The sequence below is a fragment of the Cryptomeria japonica genome, chromosome 8, assembly GCF_030272615.1.
Source record: "Cryptomeria japonica chromosome 8, Sugi_1.0, whole genome shotgun sequence".
Classification (NCBI taxonomy): Eukaryota; Viridiplantae; Streptophyta; class Pinopsida; order Cupressales; family Cupressaceae; genus Cryptomeria; species Cryptomeria japonica.
The window spans coordinates 98,787,881-98,815,522 of NC_081412.1; the positions used below are offsets into that span (position 1 = coordinate 98,787,881).

General features: G+C 35.9%; 1 protein-coding gene across 3 annotated transcripts in view; it reads right to left on the reverse strand.

The window, feature by feature from the left end:
• LOC131063810 (histone-lysine N-methyltransferase ASHH3) overlaps window positions 1–27,642 on the reverse strand; it is a 95,126-nt gene that overhangs the window by 61,433 nt on the left and 6,051 nt on the right. For all 3 annotated transcript variants that reach the window (XM_057997754.2, XM_057997753.2, XM_057997752.2), the window contains exons 3-9: window positions 16,048–16,177; window positions 13,699–13,807; window positions 13,368–13,467; window positions 6,000–6,078; window positions 5,714–5,885; window positions 5,494–5,574; window positions 5,129–5,309 (exon numbers count right to left, since the gene is read on the reverse strand). In XM_057997754.2, the coding sequence (XP_057853737.1) occupies window positions 5,129–5,309; window positions 5,494–5,574; window positions 5,714–5,885; window positions 6,000–6,078; window positions 13,368–13,467; window positions 13,699–13,807; window positions 16,048–16,177 (852 nt within the window). The remainder of the gene's footprint in view (window positions 1–5,128; window positions 5,310–5,493; window positions 5,575–5,713; window positions 5,886–5,999; window positions 6,079–13,367; window positions 13,468–13,698; window positions 13,808–16,047; window positions 16,178–27,642) is intronic.

Genomic DNA, 27,642 nt, shown 5'->3' on the forward strand with positions numbered 1-27,642 from the left:
AATTAAAAGTTTAAATTATATGTAATTAAATAAAGCATGTTTTAATAATGGTTAAAAGATTATGCTTTAGAGTTCCACAAGCTATAGTACATTTATAACTAATGCTTATAAAGTTCTAAAATTATAATTTATAATATATTCCAACAATCTTTAATTATTTCAATATTATACATAATTCAAAATCGGAGTTTCTGGAACCTTTGGCCTCCTGAACAAATTAAATTTTCCAAACCTGGTAACTATGCTCTCCATGGTAACCTAAATAAAAATGATATGCAATCATTCTTAAAATAAGCATGTATACCACATATTATTATACAGTATAGTTGCATATACAAATCCAAGATTCTATACAGTGCACATAATTTATTACACAAGCATACATCAGGAAAAAAAGATGACTTTTCATGATTCATTGTTAATCTGTCACCGCCTCATGCTGATCTGACCTGATATTCTGAGTTATTCCTGAAAGTGGGTCAAATGTCAACTAAAACCCCAAGTTTTTGAATGACTGACTTTTTGCCCTACAAGCATTTTTTTGCAGTTACCTTCATTTTCTACACTCAAGATTTAGAAATATGCAAAGCCCAGGGGCACTAAGCAATTTGGAAATTAATAATGAAGGACTGGCAACATAAAAAACAATCAGGCACCATCATTTCGGTAGTTTTTTTTTTTTTGTGTTCCATCTAAAATCTACATAGCAGCCATCTACTATGCAAAAGAGGCAAGGGCATTTTAACTAAAATCAGAATGGCTCACAGCCAATGATGAACCTTTACTTGATGATGGGGATTCTTCATCTTCGAGGATACATTGGGCGATCATGGCCACAATCAAAACATATTTTGAGGCTTTCTAGCATCATAGGCTTAGTGCGTATTTAAAATTTGATCCGTGTTTCAAGTTAAAGTTGTAATTTTGTAATATCTCATTAATTTTCTTTCAATATTCCAAACCCTAGCACACAATAACATTAATTATGGGACAAAAATCTATATTTGTTTGTTGGTGTAAGCAAGATATTACTGTTGGTAAAAAACCAAGAGATGGAGCCATTGCAGGCATCTGTAGGTGCTAGGGTTTGGCTGAAGAAGAATGTTGAGCGTGTGTTACAGAATGGAGGGAGAGGCGGCTGGGTGTCAATGGTTAGAGATGGACTACCCCGGAAGGTGATGGCACCTGCATTAGAGCGCACGCAGAGGGTCTAACTTGTGGCTGTGCGCAGAGGGGATTACAAAGGCTTTCGCAGTCGAGGTCACTAGCCTTGGTGTGATCAAGATCAAAGGGTCTTACTCTCAAAGGTAGAGGATGAAGGTTGTTCAGTTTGGTTCGAGAAGGGTCTTCCTTCTGGACATAGTGCATCTTGCCCAATTGGGCAATCTTCCAAGTTACTCATGTCCTCTAGTGCTATGCAAGGGTTTTTTAGGCTAGGCGCGGTGAGGCATGTTCTAAAAATGCTGAGTATTCCCTGGCAAGAGCGATTTTGGTAGATCTGTAATGTCCCCACTTTGAAATATAATTTCATAATAAATAATAATAATAAAATTAAAATACAAAAGAATAAAAACATAAAAATTAAATTAAATTATAAAAGAACATAATTAAATATATTTTAAATTTGATTAAAGTTAATGAATGGTCAAAAGGCATGAAATGATAACTTGTGACTCCCCCAAATATGAGGTATAAAAGGGATAGGACAACTCATTTGAAGAAGGGATAATGGGGAATCAGAAGTGCAGATCTGATTGTGAAAGGTTGTGTCCCTTTCAAAGGGCAGAAATAATGAAGAGTTGCACTCTTTCAAAGGGTGCTAATGGTGAAAGGGTGTGTCTCTTGCAAAAGGGCATACATGATGAAGAGGTGTGACCTCTCCCTCACATTGAGAGATATAAAGAAAGGGAATCAAAAGCATCCAGTGACATCACCATCGATCAGAGCAGATCAGAACTGTTATTAAGTTACAGGCAGTGACATCCTTGTTCTTGGTGGTATGCATGGGGATGCGCTTAATCTGTATGCTTAATATATGAAGCCTGATAATGTTCTTATGGAGAATTTAATAGTAATATTAATATAGACTGCAATATGTATGACAGTCATACTATATATATATATATATATATATATATATATATATATATAGTCCTTAGTCTTCTGCTAATGCCTACGTAAGGATTGGAATGATTGTGTAGGTAAAGGCGGTCTAAATCCTCACAAGTCGGGCAATTCCAAGATGGATTAGGAAATGTATTTCCAATGCCTTGAGGGAGAGTCCCATGTTGGGTACAAACATGCATTCCCAATGCCTTGAGGGAACCTGCTTGTAGATGGTCTCTAAGCGTCCTAGCACAATAATTTTTCCCTCCTTAGTTTGGGTTAGAGAAGTAACAGTGATAAGACCTTGATATATAGGGTTTTGGAATTGTATTATTAAAGGTAAATGCCTACTAATATAAACATTTAAATTGAGATGTTATAATATTTAATGATGCAATCAATAATATGGATTAATTGTTGATAAACATCCTGCCTCCAAGTGGGGGACATTACACTTGTTGAGGAGATTGAAAAGGAGGTGGAGTATAATGAAAGAGTTTTTTGTGGATTGAACTTGATAGGGCACTTTAAGGATATTTGGCTGAGTTTAAGAGAACTCCACAAGTGGATCATTGTTAGCTAAGAACCCATTTTGGATGGGTGCATTCAAATCTATTCAAATGCCCGTGATTTCTTTGTTGTAGTTTTTGAAACTGTGGAGGATAGGAATTAGGTATTCTATGACCATCAATGGTGCTGGGAGGACAATTAGTTGCTTATGTTGAAACCATAGCACTTTGCTTTCAATCCTATCACCAAATCCTTTGATCAAATTCATATTTGGGTAAGGTTACCGAATCTTCCTCTTCAATATTGGTTTGATTCCTGCTTTGAAACTTTGGGGAACTCTTTAGGAAGCTTCTTGATGGTGGATGAGGGCTCATCTAATCTGCTGCACACAACTTATGCTCATATTTTAGTGGAGATCGATGAGGGCTCATCTAATCTGCAGTGCTTCCAGAGGAGATTTCTATTAAAACTTCAAAAGGCTGTTTTGTGCAGCCACTGGACTACGAGGGGGTCCCCTTTAGATGTAGAAGATGTATTCAAACAGGACACATTACTAGTCAATGTGTCAAATGCAGATTGGAAAAAACAGCCACTTGGTGGAAAGATGTGTCAACTCTCCATTATTCAGTGGAGAAAGAAGCTGAGAATCTTCAGAAGGGTTCACAGGTCTCCAGTGGAAAGTATTTAAACCTCAGTGACCCGGTCATAGGTCTCCATTCTACTGGAACCTTAGATGGGGCTTTAAATCCAGAATTGAACAGTGTTAATACCGGTCAGGATTTGGAGTTGAAGCATGTTGAAAGACCATTAGTTTCGGAGTTCTTGGAAACTAAAGGAAGTGTGTTTCCGCAAGACAATGGGAATGAGGGTAAGTATGCTGAAAGGCTGGTTCAGCATGTTAGAGAGAAGCTTGAAGAGAGCTGGTTCAGCATGCTAGATAGGAGCTGGAAGAGGGCTGGCATGTGGTGAAACTCAGTGTTCCACGGTCGTTGGGGACGGGGACACGGGGGGACACGGGGACGGGCTTCGGGTACAGAGGGACAAAGGGAAAAAGTTTCGGGGACGGGTTTTGGGGACGGGGGGACTTGGGCCTGGGAGGGGGAAACGCATTTCAGTGGAACACTGGGTGAAAGGGAAGCATCACAAAAGACGGAAGCAAGATGGATCATGTCATATGCTTCTATGATCTAACTCTAAAGATAAGGCTAGATAGTTTTGTAATGCTTTGGCTGTTAATGGGTCTTCACTCTTTAGAGTAGTGTGTTTGTGGGGAGGTGGCTCCTCATATGTAGCCCCACCTGGTTCAGGGCAGGTCAAAAACCTGGTATAATAAAATGTGAATACCTTATTACCAACCAAAAAAAACATTAATTTGGGACAATTATTTATAATTACTAACTTCTAATTTAATTGACAATTCACAAATTACTATTAATATTTTTGTAAGAAATGAACTGGGAGTACAGCCCAGAAAATGACTGAATTAATCTCTGTAGCAGCTGCTGATTTATCTCAAAGACTGCAGTGATCTACTTTTAATGAAATGCCTTTGAAACGTCTCCAAATCTACCTTAATCAGGGGATTTCATCCTCTATATTCAAAACCAAAGGGATTTTGTCCTCAGGTTGTTTGAGCCACAGTCCACACTCCACGAGGAGTAATAATCAGATATAAAATGTGTTCTCTATATAAGCCTCCCTTCTCCTTGCTGTGACTTTATTAAATACCTTTCTCCTCTAATGGATACAACTTTTCAAATGTCTTTTAATTAATAAACTTAATTATAATTATTATTTAATCCTTCCCTAAGACTGGCACTATCCCCTTAATAACAGAAGCCGCCGACAAGCTGGAAATCGCATGTCATGTTGCATAAAAGGATTGTGGCATGTAGAAATGTCAGTGCTTGATTGATTAATCCATAGACTACAAGCTGCAGCAGCCATTTATGGACATTTCTGACATCAATGGTGACCTGTTGAATTTGTTTCGCAGAGAAGACAGAATATCTGGTGTGCCCAAGATAGATTCTTATAATTTGAATCGAAGTTCATCCCTTTAGTATAACATTCCAAAACCCACAGAAAATAAGAGATGGGCATTGGGTTAATCTGGTATTAATTTTAAGGAGGGGGCATTACAAATTGATTGAGAATTTCTGACCAATTACAATTTGTAAGTGGCAATACTCAACAGATTCTATTTTTGTGTCTTGTGTTAGTTTCTATCTGAATGTACTATGTTTGGCATTAAACAATAATATTAGCTTTGTTTTTGTTATTTTTACAAATATTTCATTAAATTTAATTTGCTAAAGTTTTCCAGTTTTAAACCTGAATAATTGAAATCAATTTCTATCTGTTTAATGTGTCAATGCCATTTGAATGGAATGCTACAGTGCTTGCAGGGTAGAATATATCCAATATAATCAGGGAAATGCACCAAAAAATAAAAAGATAAATTTACAGAAAAGAATTGGATTAGTCAGACTAAATATTATATGGCACTTACAACACCATAATCGTTGCATAGATGTGAATTCTTCGAGGATCTTGGAACAATAACTTCCTGGGCCACAATTTTCATTGCCGCATCCGATGACAACTTCTGTCTGCTAGGTTTTGCTCCCAGAATACGTCTACAATCGGCTGCACCACAGTAACATTGCTGATCGGTGCCAAATTGAATAAACCTGAAGCAGGTAAGTTTAAAGTACATTTAGTTCAAATCTTTAATCAACACAAAAGATGCCATATTGAGCTCAAAAATAAATTTATACTCTATAAGCAAACAGAAAAGTTAACATTTAAATGCTAAGAATTAAAATGTGATCTCCATATACGAAGCCAAAGCCACTAGAGTAGTAATGCACATACTGATAATCATATGTGACAAATTCCCCTTTCATTATATCAGTCTTAGCAAACACCCCAATTCTCGTCTCACCATCATTCTGCCTGAAATAGTAGTTACATTAAATTCCATGTGTAACAACTGAATGCCATGTAAATGTATGATCCCGACAGCATATGAAATAGAACTGCATATGATCCCAACTGCATATGAAATAGAACTGCTATGATCCAAACATCTAACCATTTCTGAAGCTCAGTATTAGGCTGGCAACTATGATTGATATATCGTGACTTGTTTGCTTTGTGTGTTGCATCAATGACCATTTCACGACTAATCTCACACAAGTAAAAATTGGTTTCACCCCGCTCCTTCATCTTCCATAGTCTTTCTTCACAAGTTTTGTCATCAATAACTTGATTTGAAAAAAAAAATCCAACAAGAAATTAGTCAGTTTATATTCACATACAAAAACAACGACAAAGCTCATACAAAAAAAATTATAACAGAAAAAGAATTAAACAATTACCTTCTCCAACATACTCTATTAAGAATTCCCCTGCCTTAATATCTTCACCAGCCTTCACTCCCCAGCCACATTTCTCAGTCTGCAAGTGAGAAATTCAGTGAAAATTTCTATTATTCAGCACACATTGATGTCAATTTTAAATTTTATTTTCACAATCTCATCTTTCAAATCAATCAGATTACCATATAAGCATTCCATTGAACATGATACAATATTTCCCACATGAAACATGTCAATATATGCAGACATCAAATTACAATGCACTCAGATGTGAAGGAATACCCATTCCTAATTATGAAAGGCCATGTCTAGTGTTCTAAAGAATATATATGAGACAATACCAAGAGGTGCAGCTGAATGACTACACATTATCAAATCAACAAATTTCCTGTCTTTAACATAGTCAGTTGTTCCTAATATTTCATTGAGCTCTCAAGGCAAGATTATAGTATATAATACAAAAGATTCACTCTGCAGTCTACACCTAAATTATTGAGGACCATGTATGTAAGGGAGGAATTGGGAGAAGATTCCTGCTTCCTCCTAGAAACATCCCATCAGGCTCTTCCTTTCAGCTTGGGACCACCTTTTCATGCAACTATTTTGTAAGTACATGAGCTTTACATATACTTATGTTAGTGTTCCCTTCCTCTCTAGATCTAGGTCATGATTTAGTATTACTTTTAGATACTTTTCTCTTTTATTGTTGGAGTCCTTGTAGCACACTCAATTAGCTATTACGGCTTCTTGTAATTCTGGGTCTCATAGACGAGGTGTTGCAATTCACAAAGTTATATACCAATTAGTTTTTCTTCCATGTGCAAAGATACTTATACCAAAAATAGAGAGCTATTTCTAGGAGTTACAAGGGAGGATTTTGTTAGTAGCTCCAGATTCTATGAGCTCGATTATATGTTTTTAATGTGAGATGTATTGCCTCAATTTGTACAGTCTGTAAGGAAAAGCCACATATAAGCATCTATATCCCAATTTTTGTCTCCAATAACCTTCCTACTAAATTGCAGTAGCTCCACTCAGAGCTTTACAATGAAGGCTATAAGGACCGTTAGTTAGATTTAATATTCTAAACTCTAGTATTATGCTTCTACATCATCAAAATGCATTGGTCCTTCAACGATCAGGAACTTTTTCCCTAAATTGGAATTAACCCTTTTTAACAGAGTGTACTTGGAAGTTGAGCCTTATATTCTGTGTCAAATTCACCTAGGTCTCAAAGTCAAATGCAATGCTGAGGAAAGGAGGAGTTGCTCTCGAGTTTCACAAGCAAGTAATTTAATCAGAATCTATGGTTCTCTGAGTTTTATTAGTCACAATATTTGTGCTTCTCTACAGTTCTATGTCTGCCTCTGCTATCTGTTGTAGGCAATTCCTCACATTCTGAATGCCTTCAAGGTTTTCCATGTTGTTAATGGTTATAATTATAGTAGTTCCTTGGGTGTAGCAGAAATAGTTATGGAGAAGAGACTCAAGATTATAAATTATGATATTCTGATAAATCTGTAAACACCCCTCCACAAAAATGAGAGAAATCCTGTAAAGCATGTAACTGCCCTTTCAAATATAATGTAAGATTTTCAATTTTCCAAGCAGAGAATATGTTATAACAACATTGTGGTACTTTGGGAAGCTATAGAATCATACAAACTAACGAGCACAACTCAGAAACAAGTTTCAAAAAGTTCAGCATGCTTGTACAAAATAATTTCCAAGAAGCAGAAAACATGTAATAAACCAAACTAGTATATAGGGCTTCTCAGTATTTAATAATTTATTGTGAAAAGACATGTGCCTGCTGTAATAGCCTTTATTTATATGCACTTCCAATCTTCTATTAGACAGCTGCTTTAAAAAATTATTTAATCTAAATATAACATTTGTATATTCCAATTAGCCTTTTTGTATGTACCTTTTACAATTCTTATTAGACATCTGTTTCACTCCCAGACTTTGGCCAAATTTAATCAATGATGATTTTACAATTCTTATTAGACATCTGTTTCCTGCTTGCTTTTTTCAAAAATGCTGGCACATTATTGGTAAAGAGGTAGTGGAAGCTTTGGAAGCTGTTAGAAACTCTGGGAGTATTTTAAGGGAGATCAATAACACTTTCATTACCTTGATCCCAAAAAAGGAGGAATCAAGAAATTTTGAAGACTTTCGACCTATCTCCTTATGTAACACAATTTACAAACTTTTTACTAAAATTTTAGCAAATAGATTGAAAGGCATCCTTCCATGCATAATTTCTGAGGAACAGACCGGTTTCGTACCAGGTAGATCTATCTTTGATGGCATTATTATTGCTCAAGAAGTCATGCACTCGTTACAACAGAATCGATCAGCTGCTATGATGATCAAGCTAGACATTAAGAAGGCATATGACAAGGTCGATTGGAGATTTCTGTGTAAATGTTTAGAATCCTTTGGTTTTTCTAAACAATGGATCAATTTAATCTTCGAATGCATTTCATCTCCCAGGATATCATTACTTATAAATGGCTCCCCAGCAGGCTTCTTCCAGATATCTAGAGGGATTAGACAAGGAGATCCTTTATCCCCTTTTTTATTTATCATAATGGCAGAGGGCCTTGGGAGAATCATTTCATGTGCTAGAATGAATCAGATTATCAAAGGTATTAAAATTACTAATGGAATGGAGGCCATAACCCACCAGCAGTTTGCTGATGACACAATGCTGATGGGATGTGCGAATAGGTCTGAAGCCATGGCTTTCAAAAGGATTCTTGACATCTATGCATTAGCTTCTGGACAGGAAGTGAACAAGAATAAATCGGAAATCTTCTTCTTTAACACTTCGCAATACATAGAGACAGATATTTGTAATATCTTAGGGTTTGATAAAGGGAAACTTCCTTGTAAATATCTAGGGATTCCGATGGATAAGGGAAACAATATTAATTCATTATGGAAAGGAATCCTTGAAAAGATGGATCTCAGGTTGGATTCTTGGAAAAACAAATGCCTATCTTCGGCTAGGAGGATAACATTACTAAAAGCTGTAATGGCGGCTATTCCGATATACCAGATGTCCTGCCAGCAATTACCTAAAGGTGCTCGAGTAGAAATGATAAAAAAGATGAGGAAGTTCTTTTGGAATATGAACTCAGACAAAAAGAAATTTGCTTTAATTTCTTGGGATAAAATTAGCCAGCCTATCAGTATAGGGGGAGTTGGCATCAAAGATTTGGGGGTTCAAAACATTGCTCTGGGGGCGAAGTTAGTCTGGAAAATGTACTCGGAACCGGATCTTAAATGGGTAAGGATCCTCAAAGCTAAATATCTCACTAATTCCAATCCTGATAGTATACTAAGGACGGAGTTACTACCAAAGGGATCCAAAGTTTGGAATTTTATGTTAGAATGTAGAGGGGTGATCAGAGATTATCTGACTTGGGATATTGCGGATGGATCTGAGGCATTGTTCTGGGAAGACTCGTGGGGGGGTTATTCAGCCCTAGACAAAATAGGAATAAGTGAAGAAGGTATTGAACATTGCAAATCAATCAGGGGTAGGTTTGTCAAGGATTATATCAAGCTTGTTTCCAATGACCCCGCTTTGGGTTGGGAGTGGAAACCCCTTGACGAGATTAACTTGGCAAATGCAGACAAGGAAATCCTCTGGAATAATTTGAGGCATAGGCATTTTTCATTACATAGTGGGAAAGACAGGATAATTTGGGCAGGTAGTTCTTCAGGCATTTATAAAGCCAAAGAAGGTTACTCACTATTAAAACTCAGAAGAGCTGTAACCAATCCTAATATTCCGATTAGCCTATGCTGGAATAACGTGGGTCTTCCCAAAGCTGGTATCTTCTCATGGGCAGCTTCCCAAAAGAGGATTCTTACATCAGATTGGTTTTCAAAATTAGGATTCGTGGGACCATCGAGATGCCCTCTATGCGAATCTGAGGAAGAAAATGTGGATCACCTGCTTCTTAATTGTAGTTTCAGTCAGAGATGTTGGGATTGGCTTTGCTCAAGCCTTGGTTGGCCGACTCCGAGACCGAGGGACATTTCAGAATGGCTGATTAGTTGGCAACCTCCCCTCGCTAAGGATATATATCACTTAATATGGCAAATAGCACCGACAATCCTCATATGGGAAATATGGAAGGAGAGAAACAGGCGGATCTTTAAAGAATCAAAATTGAGGGTAGAATCCCTTCTAAATAAGATCGAGGCAACAATTGTGGAAAAAATCAATAATAGGCTAAGACATACAGAGGAAAAGTCTATTAATTTAACCAGATGGGATGAGGTTCTTAGATCTAAATGGATGGGTTTGATAATTCCCCCGTTTATGGGGAGTGGAGGTAAACAGGCTGAGATAGATAGGAAGCTAACAAAGTGGGCTCCCCCCCGAAAGGGCTAGGCTAAGCTTAATTTCGATGGTGCCTCTCGTGGAAATCCTGGTATAGCAGGTATAGGGTGTGCTATTCACCAAGATAACGGTGTACTAATAGCTAGCATTAATAAGCCTATTGGTTTGGCCTCGAATAACAAGGCTGAGTTTTCAGCGTTACGGGAGGGATTGATTTTAGCTAAATCACTCAAGATTAAATATCTAGAAATTGAGGGGGATTCGTCGTTAACTATAAATGCAGTCAGGACTAGGGAAGTGTCAAACTGGAAATTGAAAGCGGAACTAAAAAGTATTCTGGACTTGATCAAATACTTTGAGGAAACTTCGGTTAAACATATTTATAGGGAAGGCAATTCTATTGCAGACAAGTTAGCCAATTTAGGGGCAGATGGTAATACGTATGTCTTTAGGAAGGATAGCCCCATGGATAATTTTAGGTGATGTCCGTGTCACCCCTTCATATCACTCCTCTCCAAGTCCTCTCCTAGTTCCTCATTTATAAAACTCTAGGAAGGGTGGCCACAGTCTCCTTATTTCAGCATTTTGGTATACTAAGATTCAGATATATATATATACATATATATATATACATATACATATATATGTACTCACATATATATATATATATGTGTATATATTTATAGACAATCCCATACTCATCGGATGGATTCATGTTATATGATGTATTCATATATTTATAAATATATACATATATATATATTCATATATATAGATATGTGTATATATATACAATCGTATATATATACATATATATATATCCTCAAATATATGTATATGTGTGTGTATGTGTGGGTGTAATTAGAAAATTTCACAATCACACACACGCATATTTACATATATATATACAGAATCTATATATATATGAGTATGTATATATATAAATATATATATATATTTATATATATCTTTATCTGAACCTTCATATATGCTTGCATTCTCCTATCCGATCCCTTGACTACCAATTCGGTGGGTGGGTGCCAGGGGTGTTTCAGTCGTGTTAAGAGGAGATTGGCAATAGACTGGTTTCTCTGTTCTGGCACTTGCAGGTTATCCCTCCAATGCATGTTATCTGTGTTAAGACTGTCCTGGGCAGCGAAGGTATAGACTTCAATACGAATTAAATCTTTTCTTCTAATGGTAATTTGGGTCTGCCAGGCTTTGTGTCCTTGAGCTATGGTTACTGGTTTTTTTAATTCTTGGTACTCAAGATTCTACATATCGGTTAGAGTTGGTAACAATTCTAACTTAGGATATAAGCCTTGTTTTAAAATTGGGACAGATAATGTTGGCTTTTGTCTCGTTGTTTACATGACAGTAGAGGTTTTTACAGAATTGCTTTGCATTCGACTTAACTTGATTTTGTGTCTCCCTGTATCTTTCGTGTGGGGTTCATTCGGATTCTTTCAAATGATTGAGGAATGGGTGGCAGATTTTTTGTTGAGGTTTTGTGGAGGGTAGTAGAGGTAATCCCAGATTTAGTCATGGATTCAGATTATTAGTTGGTTCTATTTACGATAAATCTCTGGTCAGTTTCTCTGCTCTTTTGTGGTTTCACTCCTTTCCCCAGGCATATTTTTTTCTATGTGCATCTGTATATTCTCATGATCATGGCAGACTCATTTTGCATATTGGCATTTAAATACACAGACATATGCATATGAAATTATTTATGTTTATGTTTATGTTTTGGAGAACTGATTTCTGCAGAGTTAAATGTATTTAAGAATCTGATAGAATTAGATTCTTTCCATTTGTAGGCAGAATTGTAGCCTGGATAATCTCTTAAATTGAAACCCAAAAGGTTAGGATGGTTTCAAGCTAAGGGATATCCAGGCTATAATCCTCTTACATTAATTGAAAGATGTAATTATTCATTGACTGTTTGATACAAATTATTAAGTTTACTATGCTTCTAACAGTCTGGCAAAGTATGTCGCAATAAGGTTTTGCAGATTCAGGAAACAGGACAAAAGTTAAAGCTCGAAGCATTTGTGGATTAGCCATATCTGAGAAGATGGATCCATCCGGAAAGTGCTGAAAGATATTATGTACGGAAAGAATCTAAAATGTCTTATTATGTCAGCCTACATCCTCAGATGAGGATTTGTAAAAATGTACAGTTGTTTATATTATCTGATCCCAGAAGGGATCTGGGCTAGACCGGAGGTTTTCTTATCTCCATTCTTTCCTACCGGTGCCCACACTGAATGGAGATGTAATATTTTTTATAAAAAATAATAAAATTTTGGCTTCGGCCTTTTATCGATCAAAAAAAAAACAATGACAACATGATCTGTGGCTTACCTAACTGCTAACTTGTGGCCTGCTATTAAATAGATTAGTACTATATTTTAAAACCAGTTGTCACCAATAAATATCAGGAAAAAATACTATGTATTACAGTTGTTTTTTGTAGTACGAAGCCACCTTTTTCTTAATTGTTGTCATATTTTGGGCTACAGGTGTCACTCCAGAAAGGTTGGTTTTCATACTAAAAGAAATTCTTGTACCGGCATCATTAGTCACCTACTACATTTGTTGAAGAAATATCATCAATTTTTTATTTGATGACCTGGACAGGAAGTTGGATAACAACTTTGCATTTGATATTTTGAGCATCATCACACTTTTCCCTTCCATCATTATTATCCTTAGGAAAAAAGAAAATAGCATTGTGACCTTCCCAATTTTCCTTTTACGATTATGGATATGTGCAAGATGATGTTTTTATCATATTCTAACTTTCTAAGGGTTAAATAATATAACAAAGAGATCCATTGGAAAGGTTCCAAACAAACGAAGCAGAAGCATCCAAAGAGTTATCTACCATTTACAGAAGGTATGTTTATGAAAGAGAAAGAGTATAGAAAAAGATATTAGCATTCAGAAGCAATAGTATTTTATTGACATTTTTAGTTTTAAGTAAAATAAATAGGTCTCACCTTTGACAGTTTCAAATTTTTTACCGTCCTTTGTTGGAATGGTTTATTGACACAGAATTCTCCACAACCACAGCTTGAGGAACAGCTAAAATTTAGCATCCTGTAATATTCAAACATGCCAAACAAATATATGCCAGATATTAACATCCAAACTCCAAAGTAAGAATACACCCATAGAACTTAACATTGAATCTTAATTATGCTTGGCAATCAAAGGCAAACCTTCCAGAATTAACAAGTACAAGAGAAAATCTAGTCTGGCATACTACAGCAGCATTTTCTTCAAAGGCTAGAATAAAAAGATTTTCCAGCCTACCAACAAGAAACTTACGCACAAAGACAATCTTTATCACAGATTTTTTCTGCGCCCAAGGATGATGACCTACAAGAGCACTGCATACCATCATCATCTACACGCTTTCTCTTAGTCAAATACATATCTACTTGTAGTCAAGGATGATCAGAATTACACTAAGCAATAATATGGCTTTCATAAATATAAAAAATTTAGAGAATTTTGACCAAACACTTCATTCAATATATAAGAATTCTGTTAATGCATATTTCATCACTATCCCATGTTCATTGGGTAATAGCTAAAAAAAGTGATAGAATTAATGTTTGTTGGAAACTGCCACCAAAAAAGGTTCCTCATGTTAGATTTGATTAGGCCTCTAGGGGAAATCTGGGCTTGGCTGTAGCCAGTGTGGTGCCTAGAGATGAATCTTGGACCTTTGTTAAAAGTTGGTTCTTTTTTTCTTAGTTCTAGAACCAATAAGGAGGCAGAACGGGAAGAAATGGTGACTGGTCTCTCTTTGATTAGGGCTATGGAATGCAAGAAATTATTAGAAAGGGACTCAGCTAATGTTATTCTAGTCTAGAAAAAAATATATTGCCCAAACTGGAAGCTCATATTAGTTTTAGAAGGTATCTATTTGCAAGGATTTCAAGGACATTTTTATCATTCATTGTTATCAAGAAGGAAATGGTGTGACTGACTTGTTAGCCAATGCTGAGATAGAACAAATGCCTTTCCAGCAATGATCAATAATCAAGCAAAAGAGTGGGAACACCTTGAACCTCTTTATTAAAGGAAAAGCCTCTGTGATTGTTTAGATGTGGGCCTTCAAGTAGCCTTCAGAAAATTATGTGAGGCTCTTGATAGGATTGATATGATGTTTTAAGGTCACTACTTCCCTTGGCATCATCCATATGTGGCATTAAGTTCAAATATCAATTAGGGTGGTGAGTGACATGTGGTATTAAGTTTGAGTATTAATTAGGATGGTGAGTGAAATGTGTGTGCTACATTTTTCTGCAATGGTTTTCATTCACTTTATGATTTTGTGTTTGCCAGTATGCGATGCATTGTTGGCATGGCTGCTTTGTGTGGCATCTGGTGGTGCTGTTGGCGGCTCTTCCTATTCATAAGCTTCTTTATCATTGGTAGTATGGCTCACAAGTGCTTGCTGGCGGTTTGCAGAGAGTTTGTGTCAAGACAAGATCTCTGACCACAAGCTTTGAAAGATTTTTCATTACCAAAATTTTCAGTTGTTGAATCTTGTAAGACTACTCTAGGCAAAGGAGGTATTGAAGATAATGGTTTTGTGAGATCTGGAGCCTCTAGGCTGGCATATTTCTATGCTAAGTTGAATATGGCTATCCTGTAGGAGGAAGCAAGCAATTGATTTCAATGCAACAAGTGAAGGTGGAAGGTGATCCCAAATTGGACAATAGAGGAGGGAAGTTGGCGTTTTGTCTCCCATCATCACTATGGAATTAGGGTCTGAAAATGAAGCTTTGAGAGAGGAGCTACAGCCAGGTAAAGGTGATATTGAGGAGCTTACTTCCTTTTGCCAAGTTTACACCTTGTGTTCAAACAATTGCTTGTGTCCCATGATCAAGGGACATTAGAGGTTTCAAGTACTTACACATTGCTGTCACTGCCTACGGGTATGTTGACTAGGGTTGTGAATAGGACTGAAGATTATTCATCGTGTCAAATTGAAAGCTCTCAAAAAATCCTGGCAGCAGCAGAAAGGTGTGGCAGGATAAAAAGTGAGGATGTGGGTGCTGGTGCTACTAACAGTAAAAGCGGTTGGGGTGCATCTCAACTCTCTTGAGTGTTCATTGGTTTTGGGTCTGCTGTTTTTAAGTAATAATGAGCTACTGGTGCTTGGTTTGTTGTCGGTCTTTTCTTCTTTTTGTTGGTTGCCACCACCCCTACCTGAGTTTGAGTTTGGCTTTTTCTTTGCTCTGATTATAAAATAGCTCATTTTGTAATTCATTTTCTTGGGCAGGGACCCCTATATAACTCTCTCTAATATTACCAGAAAATGTTAAAAAATGCATATTTCAGCACAGTGAGTTTTAAAAGAAGATAAATAAGCCCCATGCATATTTTTATATATATAAATGAATGTTTCAAAGAAGCCGAAAGAAAAAAGTGGAAACAGGAGAGCATGTTAAAAAGATCAATTACTATGCTCATCATGAGAGGAATGTGTTTACACAATAAATGGCAGTTTTCATTGTATTCTTGAATTCTGGATGGTATCTCAACATTCTAATGTGTAACTTATTTCGACAGGAATATATATCTACAAAAAATAAAGAATAACCGATGCAAATTTTTAGCAAGACACAAAAACCCTTTGAGACTTTAAGCTTTAAAGGATACTGCGCTTAATGTATGTATATGAAAGTGGCTTCCACTTCTTCAAGGAATCTGGAAGATCAAAATCAACAGGAGTCTCAGGCACAGACAACTGCATAAATATATTTTTTGGACTCTTTTTCTGCCCTGCATCCTGATGCAGCATCATTGAAACAAAACATCTGAAAATTCATGGTTCAACAAATAATCTTGTTTGCTGAAAAGTAAAAATTCCAAAATAGAGTTCTTTTTGGTTAAGAAAAATTAAACAATGGCATGCCAGAATAATAAGAGTCATACCACTATTATAATAGTCTATGACACAATTGAAAATGATATCAAGATCTTAGTATACCAACGCATCAAAAACACAAGATAATGTATGGAACATACAAGAAACAGAGAAAGCTGCAATCAAAGATTCAAATTTTAAGAATTAACCATTATGTATAGCAAACACCATTGTCAATATAGAATATACCCTATTACTAATATATATAATGCCCTACAGAAGAGAAGAATCAATATTAAAAACTAGAGCAAGACTACAAAGCAACATTGTTAGCCTTAATAACTGCTCCTAAACTCCGCCTCAAAATTCATAAAAGCACTGTCCTAATTGTCATTACCATTGAAAGATACGAGGAACTAAAAACTGGACCTTGGGAGTTTGTTTTGAAAAAGGCAAACGTCATAATATCCTTATCTGTCAAAATCTAACATGCAACAAAAACTAAACTTCCCTTATAGCATTTGGTCTAGCCTTAAATAATATTCCATTTTTGAAATTTTCCATGAGGTGTAACAAGAATCAATAAGGAAAGGGGTCATATGGTTAGAGTTCACAGGCAAAGACTTAATGGCTCACCAAGTAATTACGAGAATATTCTACCAGCAAGTAATGACAACTCTGCAATAACTCATGAAATGCAGAGAAAAACTTGGTCACATTGTAATAAGTCTGTCCACCAAACAAAAAAAAGAAAACTTCATTTTCAAATCCATTTTTTTAGCTTTTGAGCATGCATCATGAAGGTTTGTGTTATCTCTCAATGACTTTAATTTGGGATTAGCGGCTAGAGCACTTCCCCTCAACCTTGTTCTATATCACAAGAAGGAACACACCTAAGGCACTATGCCTACTGCCCCCAGACCCCAGCGAGGGAAACTGCCCCTCAACCCCACTATGCACTGCTGCTCCCAAACCCCCAGCTTAGTTTTCAAAATCAAAAAATAAAAATTGTTTTGGGCCCAAGTTTTCCACAAATGAAATTTGTAAAATATTGATAAGGATATGTAATCTATAATCATATGACACTTTGATGTAAATTGAACTCATTTTTTGACCTATAAATGAAGGAAAAACTACTCATGTCCTTTGTAAATTCAGTTTCATGCATGTTTATAATATTATTTTACAGATTTATGTCTTTTTGTTCAGAAAATTTGACAAGATTTCCCCCAAGATTTTGAAAAATTTGGGCCAGCCTTGTTGAGTCCAATTTTTTGAACTACATTCAAAGCAATTTCTTTAATAACTACAAGGAACACTCACTTGAACCCTACTGTCAGGATGGTTGAACATTTTGGGTGTTTTTATTGGTCCTAGAGAACCTGCAACTATGAGAAGACCAGTTAAAGCAAAAACAAAGAGTGCTGAGAAAATCATGAAGTCCGGGTCCATTTGTTAGGTTGGTTATCATCATAATTTAATCTCTGGAAGAAGACTCGAATTCTCTTAAAGACTAAACCAAAGGACCATTGGAAGTTAAGATGGACGATAAGAAGATACTAATGGATATGGGGAATACCTCAAGTGCTAAAGCTAGTTCTCTGCTTTCCTTCAAAGATTAATTTTTTGCCCTGAAAGCTTAAATGTGTGTGTCAATTTAGAATACTTTCAAAGCAATCAAAGAAATGGTTGTTTAGGGGACTAAGAGTGCCACAAAAGAACAACTCAGGTTGAAGATTACCAAAATGATGGCCATGGCAGGAGGACATCATTCTTACTGATTGATAAGGGCTGGTAATTTTTAGTGTCTTGGAAAAATGCATCCTTACACTTTACAATGTATTATATGTAGACTTAGATATTATCATATTGCTAGGGTACACATAGGAAATGGGTGGTTGGCTGTTGTACTGGCAACTACTACCAAGTTATTGAACTCGATAAATTTATGTCATGTGTTACTTGGCTATTATTCCTTGTGCTCGCTGGTGCTCCTAATTCAATATGATATCGAGGGGCCATCATTGTGGTTTGACTACTGGTTGGTTTTTGGGCAATCATGTCTTCAAGAATGGTGGCATTGAGGTTATAGTAGTCGGTAGGTAAGATAATGCTAGAGGCATGTGCTGGAATGAATCAAAATGGTTGTTTGATGAGTATGAAGCAATTGTCTGCAAAAAATCGCGATTATACCCGATTAATCCTGAATCCTGGAGCTAGCCGATTTATTCCGTGAAAAAATCGTTGACCAAGTGTTGACCCAATTTTCAAAGATTTTTTGCATTTAAATCACGTTAAAATAATGTTAAAAACCCCAGAAATGGCAAAAAAGTGAAAAAAAACATTGTAAAAAACTTGCAAAACCCTAGAAAACCGCATTAAATTATTGAATTGCTTAGAAATAGGGTTGGCCTGAGACAAAATCAGAGTCAATGTGGAATCAACATTAAAAAAGTTTGTTATTTTGTCCATTTTTAGGGGGTTCATCATTCCCCACACTTGTTCAAACCCACGAGCTCAACAACCCAACAAAGGTAGAAAGCCCACGAGCTCAATGGCCCAGTAGGGGTTTGAACCTTGGTGGCTACCTCACCAATGGAGTTTTTCTACCACAACACTAAACATATTGCCAAAACCAGTGGCCTGCTAATCTTTTACTTCAGCTAAACAAATGCCTTTTGTTGAATTCTACCACATATAAAAGACTTACCAATTGCCATCAGGCAATATAAAGCATTGCAACTATGGATGATTTGATAAGCTTTCTCAAAGATTGAACTACCCCTAGAAAACTCCTTACCTCAATCACAATGAAAGTCTTGGATCACTTCAAAATGGCTTCCACTTTTACTAAACTCCTAACGATTGTTGGATCTCTGTCTGATAAATTTTGATCTCTGCTACTTCATAGACTTAGCTTATCTTTGATTTCAAACTTAGACAACTATTTGGTGTATTTGGTGACTGCCCTTTTAAAAAGTTAAATGAATATTTGCCTATGTAATCAGCAATATGAATATAAACAACAAAAATCTATTTTCTACAATTCATGGGTTAAACTCCTTGTCTCAATCACAATGAAAGTCTTGGATCACTTCAAAATGGCTTCCACTTTTACTAAATTCCTAGCAATAGTTGGATCTCTGTCTAATAAATTTTGATCTCAACTACTTCATAGACTTAGCTAATACCCCTAGAAAACTCCTTGACTCAATAACAAAGAAAGTCTTGGATCACTTCAAAATGGCTTATGTTGATTATAATTAGGGAATGGCGGATTCCAATTGCCTTGGGCAACATTGGAATCTGCCCCAAGGGGGCCAGCCCCTTTCTCCAACATGTAGGGCTGGGCCCTATACCTCACTTCACTCCACGCTACATGCATAATAACATGCTTGCTTAAATATGGCCGACCCTATCTATCAAGGCATTTCGGATTAAAGAGATTCAAATTAAATTAAAAATAATTTAATTTATATTAGGCGGACATAAAAAGGATTTTGCATCACATATATATAAAACATATCTGCCTCATTCAAAATACAATTAATACACATCCTTCAAGTGAAATACATATCTGCTAATGATGCGAAGTTCACACATGCCTAAGGATGCGAAGTATACATCTGAGTTCACACATGCCTAATGATGCAAAGTATACAATCTGATTGATGCAAAAGCTGGTGAAGGAATTTATGCGAATCATCCCTGCCAATTAAAGAAGCAAACATCAAGTTCTTGTTGTCATAAAGAAGGCTGAGCTGTTCCAAAATTAAAGTGCCAGGGTTACTGAATCAGTGCAGATCTAGGGCTTGAGTCTGAGTGTTGATTGGTGTGTTGAAGGAGCAGACCTGATATACATGAAAGTGCAGACCTGTGGTTGATTCCATCAGCCCTAAGAGCAAACACTTCAGACATCTTCAAGGACCTAAGATAAGTGTTGTAACTATTATATGAATATAATCCATAATCAGATCTAAGGATCTTTTCTGGCTGGGTTTTTCCTCCTAGGAGGTTTTCCCAGGGTAACCATGTGTTGTTCTTATTTCTTTGTTCATTTCTATGTCATGCCTAAATCTAGAAATCTCTAAATCTTTCAGCTAATCAAACTAAATTCTGATTTCTGAGTTTATATTAATCTGAAAGTAGTAAAAATAACATGGTATCAGAGCTATAGGCTAAATCAACTTTCAGTTTTCAGAATTTAGTACTCCTTTATTTCCAAATTGTTGTCTCATTCACAGGTCAGGTTAATGGGGCTGAAAGTTGAAGATAGGCTTGATGGAAATATCAGAGATAGGTTCGTACTAACCAATGATCAGATTTAATCATGTAATTTCAGTCTCTTGCCCTTTCCTTCTTTGGTGACAGGTTAGTAAATATAAGGATCTCTCAATAAGACGACTTTGATAACAATGAAAACATTAAATGTTAAATGAACGAATCTTCTATTTTAGTCCTTGTTAAACCGAATATTATAAGAGGATGTTTGGTTAATTAAGGTTGTTGTTAAGGGCTTATTATTTTGGGCAGCAACTTTATGTAGTGGTTAAGATCTGATTTAAATAAAAGTTGCAGATTTGATTGTGAAAGGGTGTGTCTCTTGCCAAAGAACATACATGATGAGGAGGTGTGACCTCTCCCTCATATTGAGAGACATAAAGGAAAGAAATCAAAGCATCCAGTGATATCACATCGGATCGGATCAGAACTGTTATTAAGTTACAGGCAGTAACATATTTGTTCTAGGTGGTATGCATGGGGATGTGCTTAATGTGTGCTTAATATATAATACCTGATAATGTTCTTATGCAGAATTTAATAATAATATTAATATGGACTGCAATATGTATGACAGTTATACTTAATTTCATATATATTCATAATACATGTCAAGTTAGTATACTTATAGCCTAATGCTTGTTACTACTGTCAGTATTTAAGAAAGTTGAGAATGGAGTTGTTTCCAAAGAGGGGCAGTCTAAATCCAATCAATAGGATGATTCCCAAGATAGGGTAAGGATCAGCGTCCCGTAGACTTTGAGGGTATGGTCCCAAGATAGGGTAAGGGCTTGGAACCGTAAACCTTGAGGGAGCCTATTGTATCTTGGTCTCTAAGCGCTTTGGTAACATGGCCATCCCCTTCTTCCTTAGAACTGAAGTAGTAACGTAGGTTGACACTTGCATTAAGAATTATGGATGATAAAATTAAATATCTAGTATTATATAATTAGTTCTCTAGTATGGTAAATGAACAATTTACTTATTAATAATTGATAAATTGAACTATGGAATATCACAAATTGATTCATGTTAAGATAGATTTTGTCTTCTAATCAATTTAGTTGAAGTCATAAGTATTTTGAAATAGATTAATTATGGTTAAAACAGGCCTAAACCTAGTAGGGGAAATTTTGTGTACATGCTTGTCTGTGACCTGATCAATTAAATACTAAAATTAAATATGGAATGTATGCCCACATTAAATATCTGGTGCTTAATTGTTCCAATGAGTGAGATCAAAACAAAGAAGAAAAGTTGAACTTCATATATTTGTAAAGACATTGCGAACTTGAATATTTCCTCTCTGTTTTGAACTTCGTGTGTGCCTTTATCTATGTGCATAAGGGAAAATAAGCCAGTTACATAAGTATCGCTGCTAATTGAGTAAATGAAGTATTCATTAATGTCATAAATAAGTGAGTTAGGAATTTATTGTTCACAATGCTTGTATTTGCTGTTGGATATCTAGAGGTTGATCTAAAATCCTTTTTTTTTTATTATTATTATTATATGTTGTAGCTTACTAATTGCTATTGATTCATGGAAGTATAGGCTCTCACTATCATTGCTTGGTTAGTATCTTCATTGGTAAGTATACTTCACACTCCTTGTAAACGTTCTATCAATACTTCCTCACCTATGATCTGATTGAGTTTTGACTATCAATTGAATGATTCTATAATAGTTACATAAAACTGACTTTTCAGTTGAGTATTTACTATCATGAAGTCTGAAGTATGGTGATGTACAAGTTTTCGAGGTTATGTGTTACAAGCTGGCTCTTTTAATTTGTGTCACATAAGTATTGTCTCAGCATTCTATGGATCATCGGTTATACTGTTAAAAGAACGCATCTAACTTATCATGAATGTTGTGATCCTCACCCAGGGTCATTTTTATATAACCTCATATAGTAGGTGATGTATGTCGAAGGCCTAGGCCTTGCTAACATCAGAAATCCACAAGCTTGGATGATGTGGCTTCAGAGGGAGCTTTGAAATAAGGCATAAGGATCTTCTCACTCAATTAGAAGAAGTGTGAGGATATGTCCTGATCATAATTGCACCATGGGTCCAATTCATAAAAGGTGAAGTTGGCATTTCTCATCCTTGTTTATGAATACTTATGATCTATGATGCTTGGCTATCAGTCTGATATTGAGGATTAAGAGGGAGCCCTATGACCTTCAATAAAACTCTTGGTATGAAAGAGTATTTGATAAGCCTAGGGTTTTTGTAAAGATTCTAACATGTTCCTTTAAGTATTTGAAATGCTAATTCTGATGATCAAACTCTGACTGATAAAGATAGTCTCATGGTTTAATATAAGAAAGAATTAGCTCAAAATTGAGATGGAAGATCTAAACCTAAAATGCATTACTTCTAGGTTAGAAGTGTGGCAAGGATCTAATGAAATTATTCTAAGTCAAATTTTCTATTGTTATGTTAGAATTATGGATTATAAACTTACATGAAAACTAACTTGAAGAAGTTGAATATGTTTGCAGCCAACTATGATCTTGCAGATTCATCTGAATAGAGGCAGGTTGATTGGCGAGTGCTTCAACTAAGCATATTGTTGCAAGCAAGCATATTTTGATATTTGCAAGACACAATTGATTATGGGCTAAAGCTGCTTAGGTTCAGATTGGTCAAGAAGTGTTACGGACAAGGAAAACACTTCAAGCATTCACCCACTGCAATCTCTTGGACCTATAGGGACAATCCTCAGTTGCATTAAGTATTACTGTAGCTAAATACATTGTTGCAAGTGTTGCATCAAGAGAAGCAGTGTGGTTTCTCAAAATTCTTGTTATGTTGTTTTGGTTTATTATCAAGGTTGTATAGAGATACCTGACAATTCAGTGTTTTATGGCAGAACAATCCTGTGTTGCAGATGTTCTCACCAAGTCTCTTGAAGCTTGAGATAGACTTGGAGCTGTGGAGAACACTGCCTTGGTTGAGAGGGAGTCTCAACCTCTGTGATACATTGTGTTGTATCAACCACCCTCTACGGGCAATGTAAGGTGGATCTAGTCTATGCTTGTGTGCGAGCTGGAAGACTATGTTATGTAGTTCCATTCTATGCTTGTGTGCAAGATGGAAGACTACAATATTCTGATCATGTCTATTCCATTTCTTGCTTGTGCGCAAGATGGAGGATTATGTTTATTAGATTCCATTCTATGCTTGTGTGCAAGATGGAGGACTATGTTTTCATTTTATGCTTATGGAGAGCAATGATTATGTATCTCCACTCTATGCTTGGGTGCAAGATGGAAGATCATGATGTTACATTCTTCTTTGGGAGAAGACTGAGGTAAAGACAATGAACGATGGATATGCGTGATTGATGGCATGGAAAGACTCCATGATGTGCATGAATAATTGTGTATGTATTCATGACTTGCAAGTGTGCATGTTAAAGTTTGAAGTCACCCTCCACAGGCAGTACAAGATGGATACTATGGGATACTTGTTGTGATCCTCTCTCAGGAAAATTTGAAGTTGACAGCTAAGTTCGGATTACAATTTAAACATTGTATGTATTACTTAGGGCTGGGCCCTAATCTTGTAACCTAGTTGTAAGATTATCTTTCTCCCTAATTAAGAGGGAGTATTGATTATAATTAGGGAATGGCGGATTCCAATTGCCTTGGGCAACATTGGAATCCGCCCAAGGGGTCCAGCCCCTTTCTCCAACGTGTAGGGCTGGGCCCTATACCTCACTTCACTCCACGCTACATAATGAAACCCCACGCTACATGCATAATAACGTGCTTGCTTAAATAGGGCCGACCCTATCTATCAAGGCATTTCGGATTAAAGAGATTCAAATTAAATTAAAAGTAATTTAATTTATATTAGGCCGACATAAAAAGGATTTTGCATCACATATATATAAGACATATCTGCCTCATTCAAAATACAATTAATAAACATCCTTCAAGCGAAATACATATCTGCTAATGATGCGAAGTTCACACATGCCTAAGGATGCGAAGTATACATCTGAGTTCACACATGCCTAATGATGCAAAGTATACAATCTGATTAATGCAAAAGCTGGTGAAGGAATTTATGCGAATCATCCCTGCCAATTAAAGAAGCAAACATCAAGTTCTTGCTGTCATAAAGAAGGCTGAGCTGTTCCAAAATTAAAGTGCCAGGGTTACTGAATCAGTGCAGATCTAAGACACATCAAGAGTGCAAATCTAGGGCTTGAGTCTGAGTGTTAATTGGTGTGTTGAAGGAGGAGACCTGATATACATGAAAGTGCAGACCTGTGGTTGATTCCATCAGCCCTAAGAGCAAACACTTCAGACATCTTCAAGGACCTAAGATAAGTGTTGTAACTGTTATATGAATATAATCCATAATCAAATCTGAGGATCTTTTCTAGTTGGGTTTTTCCTCCTAGGAGGTTTTCCCAGGGTAACCATGTGTTGTTCTTATTTCTTTGTTCATTTCTATGTCATGCCTAAATCTAGAAATCTCTAAATCTTTCAGCTAATCAAACTAAATTCTGATTTCTGAGTTTATATTAATCTGAAAATAGTAAAAATAATAGCTTCCACTTTTACTAAATTCCACTTTTACTAAATTCCTAACAATAGTTGGATCTCAGTCTGATAAATTTTGATCTTAGCTACTTTATAGACTTAGCTAATCTTTGATCTCTGACTTAGACAACTATTTGGTGTATTTGGTGACTGCCATTTTAAAAAGTTAATGGAATATTTGCCTATGTAATCAGCAACATGAATATAAACAACAAAATCTATTTTCTACAATTCATGGGTTAAACTCTATTTTATTTACTCTCTAAATCTCTATGCTAAGGAAATACCCTTAAGTTTTAAAACAAAAGTAGTTTGTGTCTATTTTTCTACAAATTTTTACGATTTTTTAAAATCCAATTTCTTACCCATTTTTTCAAAAAAATCTTATACTTTTGGTTTGCCGATTTTTTTCCCAAATGATTTTTGTTACTATGATAAAAAGCATTGTAATTGTGGAATATGATTTGAGAAGCTTTCTAAAATATTGAATTAACCCTACAAAACTCCTTGCCTCAATCACAATGAAATTCTTGGATCACTTCAAAATGACTTTTACTTTTACTATTTGTCTATTAACTTTTGATCTCAGTTACTTCATAGACTTAGTTAATACTTAGACAACTATTTGGTGTATTTGGTGACTGCCCTCTTAAAAAGTTAACTGATTATTTGCCTATGTAATCAGTAATATGAATATAAACAACAAAAAATTATTTTCTACAATTCACAAGTTAAACTCTATTTTATTTGCTCTTTATATCTCTATGTTATGGAAATGCCCTGAAATTATTTTTAAAAAAAATTTTGTCTCTTTTTCTACATTTTTTAATGCTTTTTTTAAATCCGATTTTTTGCCGATTTTTTCAAAAAATCTTTTACTTTTGGTTTGCCGATTTTTTCCCTAAACGATTTTTGCTACTATGGTTTGATCTAGTTTTGATAAAGTGGAAATTAGGGCTTCCACGCCATTTGGATTTAAATTGATAGCCCAATGATTCCTATTTTATTTGTATTAGACTTCCAATATAATTGATAGTAATCTATAACAATTATAAGAACTTTCTTAGCAATGCCCTCTGTAGTAAATACTTACAATGGCCTTGAAGGGGTTTCTCCAACCCATCGAAAAATAAGGAAGGAGAAATAAGGAGAAATAGAAATATAAGTAAGCAAATCAAGCAACCCACTTCACAAAACTTATCAAGTGATCAATCAAACAAGACAAAATAGGTATTTTAAATCAGCAACTAACCAAGTGGAACAGACAACAGGAAAGACAAAAAGAAGATTGCTAGATTTAAGAAGAGATCTGCCATTCATCATCGACCCATCAAGAAGACCAACCAATCCATTCAAGGGAGCATCGAACTTCATACGTGATTTCAGAATTAATATTCAAAGGATAGTCAGCAGACTTTGACAGGTGCTTGGTTATCCAACCAACCATCACATTATGGAGGGGAGAATGAAATATCATGTTAAGGAGGCAGCAGCACTGAGTTCCATCAAGTACGCCAACCCCGGGTGGGGCCAGGAGGCCGAATGATTGGGTGTTCATTCCGTACTCCTGGGCTTGATGGGAAGGGATAGGCTCAAGGTGCCTTATATGATTTTATGACAGACTCCATGGTGTGGATTGGTTGATTGTTGGAAGATGACAAAGGAAACATGGATAGGGGGTGCGGATACAAGTGATCCACCAGGTAAACCACTCTATGCTGGATGTCCAATGTGCCTACCACTTGGAGCGAAGAAGGTGAGTGTTCGCTCTTGGGCTTAGTGTGAAAATGCTTTGAGCCGATCCTATCATGTTCCATCATTCAAACCCTATTGTGATTGAATAATAGATAATAAATATAGATATGACCTATCTAATGAATTAGGATAGTTATATGCATTCATATGTGTGATTACTGATTACTAACCCTAATGAGAATAATTGAGATTTAGATATATCCAGTATTATTGATTGTGGTTGCAGGACTTAAATCAGGGTTTATCTTGTTAAAAGGGCATTTTCAATGATAAAGTTATTCCTCTAACTACCTTACATCTCTTATTTGAATGGAATTTGTGATTCTAGGGCAAAAATTAGGGCAATCCCAAAAGGGAACGTTACTGTATTGCAAAGGCTTTATTTTAATAGTATAGAAGAAAGAGCTCACAAGGGTGGTGGGAACCAAAGTAGTTCCTGATAGTCAATGATATTACTATAAGAAATGCCATACAGCATATTGGATAAAACATAAGGCAGATGATTTGTACAGGGTAGCTCAACTTGTTCTGGAAATCTTTACATGAACTCAAGAGTGACACACAGCTAGAGGAAAAGAGGAACAATAATACAACATCAAAATGAATCAGGTTGACATGGATCATCCTGCCGATGCAATTTCAGAATTGAAGAGTGGAGTACTAGAAAGGAATTGTCAAATATTCATGAACATTTGGAACTTTAGGTACCCTCATAATGGAAGGACAATCTTGTTTGCAATCCAAGTAGGATGCATTAAAGCTAGTTTCTGTCTGCGTGAAGAGCTTG